At 44.9% G+C, this 8746-nt stretch overlaps 1 protein-coding gene across 2 annotated transcripts in view; it reads left to right on the top strand.

Annotated features, from left to right (window-relative positions):
- Positions 1-8393: 8393 nt before the first annotated feature.
- Positions 8394-8746, top strand: part of EDAR (ectodysplasin A receptor) — a 93542-nt gene continuing 93189 nt past the window's right edge. For both annotated transcript variants that reach the window (XM_024110836.3, XM_005295903.4), the window contains exon 1: positions 8394-8512. In XM_024110836.3, coding sequence (XP_023966604.1) covers positions 8480-8512 — 33 coding nt within the window. In that variant the 5' untranslated portion in view covers positions 8394-8479. The remainder of the gene's footprint in view (positions 8513-8746) is intronic.

The following is an 8746-nucleotide window of genomic DNA, read 5'->3' as shown; positions in this document are numbered from 1 at the left end:
AAAAATAAGTTTCTGTTAATTACTGTTTCCATCATGTTCTTTTGGAGGAGAGTCTGTCTGAAGGGGGGAAGGGGGTTGGTAACTGGACAGGACAGTCACCTTTAGCAGGGTACATAGGCGGGTGCAGGTCCAGCAGCAGGGCACATACACAGTGCAGTCACTAGTTACCCTGGTCAGTCTGGGAGGTGGTTTTCATGTTCTGTGGTGGGGGGTGGGTTGCTCTGTGACTTTGTGGCGGGGGAGGGCAGTTACAGATCTTATGCGGCGGTCCTTATCCTGGATCACAGAGCCACGCAGCAGGGGATCTGTAACCGTCCTCCCCCTGCCACAAAGTCACATAGCCCCCACATACACACAGTCCCAGTCAGGAGGGGTGACAGGCTCCGTTGAAACAACCAGTCCACCACTGTGGAGTCTGACATTCCTGGAGTTTAGAAGCGTCATTTGCGTCACTACACTACACCCGCTCCCCACCACAGTCTGCGTCCCAGATTTAAAACATTCCCGCGAAAACAGTAATAAAGAAAACGGTGTTCATTAACAAAGTAGAAGTGATTTTATTTCTAAACGTGTGTTGGAAGGGGGGAAGGGGGTATGTAACTGGAGAGGATAGTCAACATTAACTGGGTAAAGAAACGGGGGCAGGTTCAGCTTCTCTGTACACAAACTTAAAAGTCACAGGTTACCCTGCTCACTCAGGAACCTAGCTTTCAAAGCCTCCCAGATGCACAGCGCGTCCCGCTGGGCTCTTCTAATCACCCGGCTGTCTGGCTGGGCGTAATCAGAAGCCAGGCTATTTGCCTCAACCTCCCACCCCACCATAAAGGTCTCCCCCTTGCTCTCACAGAGATTGTGGAGCACACAGCAAGCTGCTATAACAATGGGGATATTGGTTTCGCTGAGATCACAGCGAGTCAGTAAGCTTCTCCATCTCCCCTTGAGACGGCCAAAAGCACACTCCACCACCATTCTGCACTTGCTCAGCCGGTAGTTGAAGAGTTCTTTTTCAGTGTCCAGGGCGCCAGTATAGGGCTTCATGAGCCAGGGCATTAGCGGGTAGGCTGGGTCCCCGAGGATGACTATAGGCATCTCCACATCCCCAACAGTTATTTTGTGGTCCGGGAAGTAAGTACCTTCCTGCAGCCGTCTAAACAGACCAGAGTTCCTGAAAACACGAGCGTCATGAACCTTGCCCGGCCATCCGACGTAGATGTTCGTAAAACGTCCCCTGTGGTCCACCAGTGCTTGCAGCACCATGGAAAAGTAGCCCTTTCTGTTAATGTACTGGCTGGCCTGGTGGTCCGGTGCCAGGATAGGGATGTGAGTTCCATCTATGGCCCCACCGCAGTTTGGGAATCCCATCGCTGCGAAGCCATCTATGATCACCTCCACGTTTCCCAGGGTCACTACCTTTGACAGCAGTACATCAACGATTGCCTTGGCTACTTGCATCACAACAACCCCCACGGTAGATTTGCCCACGCCAAAGTGGTTCGCGACTGACCGGTAGCTGTCTGGCGTTGCAAGCTTCCAGAGGGCTATGACCACTCACTTCTGGACAGTCAGGGCTGCTCGCATCCGGGCATTGCGCTTCAGGGCAGGGGACAGCAACTCACAAAGTTCAAGGAAAGTCCCCTTCCGCATGCGAAAGTTTCGCAGCCACTGGGCTTCATCCCAGACCTGCAGCACTATGCGGTCCCACCAGTCCATGCTTGTTTCCCGGGCCCAGAATTGCCGTTCCACAACATCCACATGACCCATTGCCACCGTGATGTCCTCGGCGCTGGGTCCCGTGCTTTCTGACAGGTCTGTGCTACTCTCAGACTTCAGGCCCTCACCGCGGTGCCGTAGCCTCCTCGCCTGACTTATCTGCATCTGCCTCTGGGAAAGGTGGATGATAAGCTGCAAGGCGTTGAGAACGGCCACAACTGCAGCGATGGTCGCAGCGGGCTCCATGCTCGCAGTGCTGTGGCGTCCGCGCTGTCACTGACTAGAAAAGTGCGCGAACTGATTTCCCGCCGGCGCTTTCAGGGAGGGAGGGCGGGAGTGATGGACGGATGACGACAGTTACCCAAAAGCACCCTCGACACATTTTTTTACCCAGAAGGCATTGGCGGCTCGACCCAGAATTCCAATGGGCAGCGGGGACTGCGGGAACTGTGGGATAGCTGCCCACAGTGCACCGCTTCCAATGTCGACGCTTTCCCCGTTAGTGTGGACTCACAACGTCGAATTACTGTCCTTAGTGTGGACACACACGTTCGACTTTGCAATATCGATTCCAAAAATTCGATTTAAGTAAAATCGAACTATTCTCGTAGTGTAGACATACCCTAAGAAAACCTATCAGATCAGACCCAACGGATGGGGGAGAGCTTAGACTGTGAATCACACTGCAGTTTAGGCATGAATTAGATGCTGAGCAGCTCAGTGGTGTCAGGACTTAGGTGGTTATGTGCTTGCCCAGTGGCAGAACCTAGGTGCCTAACGGAGTTTACCAATGGAAATTTAGGGCTTGTCTGCATGGAGCCACAGTCTTTTCTATGGGGGTGTGAATTGCACTCTAACAGGTAGTGCTCTAACCGTGCTGTGTAGACCCTGCTGGTGTCCACTAAAAGGTACCTAGTTCACATGAACATAGTCACACCAGCAGGGTCTCCATGGGGGAGTCAGAGCACAACACATTAGAGTACGCTACCATTCACATCTCCATAGTCTGGACTGTGGCCCTGTGCAGACAAACCCATAGGTACCTAAGGACTGTAGGCATCTACAGTGTTAGGTGGCAGCAGCTGACCAGTGGTTTTGTGAATGCCAGTGATGCCTAAATGTTGGATTTAGGTGTCTAAAGTGGTAGTTACACACCTAAGTCCTCCCAGTGAATCTAACTCAAAGGGTGAAATCTTGACCCCATTGAGTCAATGGTAAAGCTCCCACTGACTTCAGTGGGGCCAGGATTTCACTCCAAATGTTTTGTGCTCCCTCTCACTGGCTCCGAGGCAGCAAACAACCACCAAACCCTCTTTCCAGAACTCTGCTAACTTCAACTGGTAACGCTACTGCACAGATTTCTTTTGGGATGATAATGTGCTTTATAAGTTGAAACTGTGAAACAAAAGCAGCCATGTTTCAGTTCCTTTCCAAACAGGAAAATCTGAACTACAGGGGTAGGGGGAAATACTATTTTCAAACTTGTAAGTGGGTATATTAGAAATAACAACCAAAAGACTAACAGACTATTTTAAAGCATTACCTGATATCACCTTTTTAAGAAGTTGTCTGAAGTTTTCTCTAAGGGATTTGGCTTTCAGAATCTCTATAGAGAGGCAGGCACATCTCCCACCTCGTTGGTGCTTGTGATTGCTACTTTTTCAACTGTCAAAAAGTGGAGTTTTTGCGGTTAGTTTACAATTTTAGAATTCAGACCCTTCGTCCATCCATCTATTTATTTCCAGGGGGTCCATATTACTGCCCAGTACCATAGTATTTGAGCACCTTCCATGTCAAATCAAGAGCAATAGTGAAATCCTGAGCAGACTTCTTAGAGTCTCTGGCATGTCTCCCTTTTCAGGGTGAAAACTCTGCTTGGGATAGGATTTTTGCTATAGACTTTTTAGATGTTATTAGTTTCCTTTTTTGGTTGGTAGAGGGTTAGGTAGAAGAGGGTGTCCATGTTGTGCCATTCTTTTGGTGGAAAGGCTTTTTCAAAGAGGAAGGTTTTGCAGCATTTCCTAAAGATTCTGGATTTACCTGATCTCCTCTGGAAATAACTAGAGCTCCCGTATCAGGAGCGGGGGGACATAAGAGAAGAGGATTTTACTATCCCAGCCCCTGCCTCACAGCAGCCACAGAGAAGGGCAATATCCCAACCTCTTCTTCTGTGCAGCCTTGGTTGGCTGCAGCTGAGTCGCGTGTGGTGTGACTCTCACCTAGCATACCATGACATTGGGACAACGTTGATGAGCCCACACACCATAGAGCTGGCCCAGTAGCACCTGTGATAAGGGCCTGAGGAGTGAACTGTTTCTAAAGAATACTTGCTGGGTAGGGTCTGAGTTGGAGGTGTCCACTGGGGCTGATGGGCTGAAAATTGACCTTTTTTTGTGGGGCCCTGAAATTTTGATGGATGCAGGCCTCGTTTAGTCTTAATGACACTTAAATCAAACTCTTCATTTTACTCCCAGTTATTTCTGCTCCGAATCTAGACCGTTCATCCTTTTCAGTCTGATCCTTCAATGAAAATGTCACCACCATAAAAGTGCACTGAATAAGGCCCTAACAAGATACAATTGGGTATCCTTTCTAGCTATGTCTTTGATCTCTGATGGGCAAAATCTGCTAATGACATGGATCCTTCTCCTCCAGAGACTGTGCTAACAACCTCTGATTTATTGGACTTGGGACTAGGACTTGGTACGGACAACAACTGATTTGCTGGACTTGAGACTAAACCTAAACAAGCTATTTAGTTATAAGGCACACAGGAAAGATTTGACTTCTGACTCCTTTGGGGAGTTCTGTACTGCACATTGTGCCAAGAGAGCTTTTAATTATGGCAATAAGGGGTGATCTTCCCTCTTCTCCTTCCAATAGGCCCAATAGCTCACAAAAAGTTAAACTAGCAGTTAAATAGGACAGAACTAAGATAGATGGAACTTAGAATAAAATGAAAGGCCTGATATTTAAAAGAGAGGCATTTTAATGCTTTAGGAAATGCTAGCAGTGTTCTTTTGTAAAATATCTGATACAGGATGCACCCTTTTTTTCTTTTAATTGTATATATAGTCCACTGTCTAGGAGATGGAATAGGATGAGCTGTGCTATCATAACTTACTAGGTGATAAACAGGGGTTCCACAAAGACTGGCTGCTGTCACTGGAGGACATGAGATGCAAATATACTCTGAATCAAGATCAAGCATCCTGGAGGGAGGAAGGGAGAGACGACTGAGAATTTCAGATAGAATGAGGATGAAATTGATGGACTCTTTAAAAAAGCCAAACAGTGGACATTAGACTATTGTTTCCTATCGTCAGAAATAGTTACTGTATACCCTAAAACACAGGATCTTTATTCGTCATAAAAAAGGTTTAGGATGAGCATTTAACATTGGGCTAAGTCTGTTCCCATTGAAGTGAACAAGAATTTTATCACTGACTTCAATGAGAATAGAGTTAGGTCAATACCGAGCATTTTGAAAACCTTACCCTTAAAGCATAGCTACAAGAGTACAGAGACAAGACCAGGAATGCCCATCTTTGTGTGACTTGAAATTTTGCCACTTCCTTTTCTTCACATATGGTTAGCTGGTGATCACCTGACTATTCAGCTGTACAAAGTTTCCCATTTCCAAAAAAAACCCCAAAACAAATAAAATGAGGTGGCCCCAGCTTTTAACTGGGTGGAAAGTGAGATTGGGAAAGGCAAAACTAAATCTCTGAACATCACAAGGCATATTTATTTCATATCATTCAAATATGATTTTCCTTTGAAAAGTGCTTTCATTTCAAAGTTTCAGTGCAGAAAAAGGATATGCTAGTACATTGCCAATTAGGGGTGTGAGTGTAAAGTCTGATTATTTTGCACCTATGACTAAGGCTACGATTTTTTCATGGGGGTCGTGGAAGTCACGAAATCAGTGACTTCCAGCAACCTCTGTGAATTCAGCCCCAGCAGCTGGAGCTGTAGGGTACCCTCGTCCCCCTCCCCAGCAGCTGCAGGAGGTGGGGGTATCCCTGAATCTCCTGGCTGCCACAGGTGACAGGGTCCCCAAGCTCCAGGCCGCCGCTGGTGGCGGGGCTGCAGCTCCTAGCCACCGTGGGTGGTGGGGCCCCCAGAGCTCCCAGCCGCTGCAGGCGGCAGGAGACCGTGGAGCGCCGAGCCCCCACTGGGGGTGAGGACCCCCAGAGTTCAGAGCGGGCCCTCGCAGCTGCCCAGCCTCTGCAGGCAGTGTGGGGACCCCGCAGCTGAGCTCCCCATTTTGTCATGGATATTTTTAGTAAGAGTCACAGACAGGTCATGGGCTTCCATGAATTTTTCTTTATTGCCCGTGACCTGTCTGTGACTTTTACTAAAAATATCCATGACAAAAATCTTAGCCTTACCTATGGCTGTTTCACCTTCACTCTGCCCACTAATCCATCTCCACCAGAGCAACAGTAAAGCTAAAAATGTGAGTCTTAATTCAGTGCAAAAGGGAGAGTCCCAGATTTCCAATAGGATACACAGCAATTGCTTCTAGCCCTAAGAGGTCCTGCAATATCACATATATATGTATACAAACACACTTTCTATAATTTAAAGAAGTTTCTGATATTTACTTATTTTTTTTCCTCTCCATTCAAGGCCTATACAGGCAGGCTCATTGCAGTTAAGTGAGCCCAGCTTTATTGGTAGAGGGATCTGAAAAATAGCAAAAAAAATTCAATGCTCTAAAATATTTCCAAAATAGTTTTTGTTCTGTAAAATGAGTGGCATATGCAGAAGACTTTTTTGGCATACATTTGAGAGGATGTGCATAACTCACTCATAGCTCTGCTACTCATGAGGAATACGGTTTTCCCAGACTCCTGCTGATAATATGCTTTATAGTGTACTGTGTGTGTTCTCTCTCTCTCTCGCTCTCTCTCACACACACACACGCACCCTGAGTGTGTCCCTACACTCATGCGAGAAGGAACTTGCATTTAATTTTTCCTTGAACTACTTCTAGGCTATTCTTTACTTATTCAAGTAAAACTTCCATTGATCTCAGTGGGAGATTTGCCTACATATGGAGTGAAAGATTTGGCCCCTTGGGAGTAACTAAACCATTTTCTATTAGTTTGTCTGCTGGCATGATCTATTTCCTTAATAAATGGTTGCAGCCAGCACCTTTTATGTTGTCTACTAGAGATTAGATTACATATTTTGTGAAGATGAGCCAGAGGCACTGCTCTTGTTAGCTAAATATGGGGACTGTTAAGTTGGTTTGGACCTGAAATACAAGCAGATAATTCTCATCTCTTTTGTTGTCGCTAATGAACACATTATACCTGACTGAAATAACATAACCTAAAGGGCAAAAAATAGTTACGTATCGGAAGCTTTGAGATGGGCTGGGGGTAAAAAAGTTGACTTATGAAATAAGATTAAAGCAATTAAAGGATAAGGCTCATACTTAATTTTCCTCCGTAGATGCAATTTTTCATGCAGTGACAGCACCAGAACCTTTTCAAGTTTTATAGCTATTTTACATTTGGCAGAAATAACAGGAAACCAGCTGTAGCAAACCAGAACTGTTAAAAGCATATTCAGTAATAAAAAAAAAGATCAATAGAAATTAAATGTTAACTTGAAATGATAGCTTTGAAGATGTGAGGTATGGATTTACTTGCTCTTTTTTACCTACCACGAACCTACCTACCAAATTCTAGAACAGGCAGTGCTGACTTGAAAAGGTTGATTATTCGAGCAGAAGGAATGTGAAGTACACTGACTGATCCGGCAAAGCATATAAACACTCAGATGATTTTAAGCATGTGAGTAGTCCCCTAGAAGCCAATAGGACTACTCGTGCTTAAAAACTTTGCTGGCTCAGGACCGGTACCTTTAAAGGTAAGGTACTAACTCTCTAACTGCTGCAGGGACAGTGCACTGTATGAAATGTATGGGTCTCATCACACTGCGCTCTCTCATGGAGACTTACATTTGTTCTTTCTTTGTTCTTTTCCATATGCTGAAATGACACATCCAGACTGAAATGATGCATTTTTGCTCTTTGTGTATGAAAAACACAAAAGTATCCTTTCACTGAAATTCAGCCCATAGTTTAATTAAGTCATGGGTCAAATCCTGAGAGATGTGCTGACCTCAGTGGGGTTGCAGGCATTCAGCAGCTTTTAGGACCCGGCCCCATGCTGTATTGTATTCTACAGTGCTTCAAAATGTGAGGGGTACGAAAAGTGCTAAAAATATTGATAATGGCAACATACCAATTATCAAACAGGAGAGCTAGTCTAAAAATGAAACAACATATTCGCAAAATTGTTCACGAAAATTTTATCAAAATGCATTGAAATTTCAGATTTCAATTACAAGCTAAGAAATAATCACTTTATTTTGTAATTTTGATATTAATGGCAGTTTCTCACGTGGCTCCAGAACAATATATGGATCTAATTTTAGAGGATAAGATAACATTTCTATCTACCAAAAACCAAAGTTGTCATGGGATCTGTAATGTCTTTTCATTACTAATGTCTCCATAAATTGCAGTCAGACACCCAGTTTTTCCAGTTTTCAGGACAGGTTGGAGGGAGGCGGTTTTAAAGTGCCAGGCTAATGAGACATTAAAGGTTTCTTTCAAATAGTTTGAATGTTGAGTTGCTCCCTTCACTGCCTCCCAGTTTAGAAATCTGCTCCGCCTCCCCAGCATCAACCACTGAATTTACATATCTCCACTTTTTCTTTGAGTCTATCAACTTGTGCGGTCATTAAGATGGGAATGCAAGAACAACAAAGCAGCACAATGGTAAGAGATGACATCACAATACCCTCACTTTATAAATCTTAGTAACAAGGAATCTCCCATAGGAGAAAATTGTACCAGGAATAGCACAGATTTAGCAATCTCATATACAACTGCTGGGACTGACTAATCTAGTAACCGTGAGGAAGTCATAGTTCTAGATGTAAGTCCTTCTGAAAAGGATTCATACTTGTGGTATTTTGATTTCGCAGAAATGATATAAAATCTTACTGGTTA

This window comes from Chrysemys picta, chromosome 1 (genome assembly GCF_011386835.1).
Source record: "Chrysemys picta bellii isolate R12L10 chromosome 1, ASM1138683v2, whole genome shotgun sequence".
NCBI lineage: Eukaryota > Metazoa > Chordata > Testudines > Emydidae > Chrysemys > Chrysemys picta.
The sequence above is the reverse complement of the archived record's forward strand: the minus strand, read 5'-3'. Positions and strand labels throughout refer to the sequence as shown.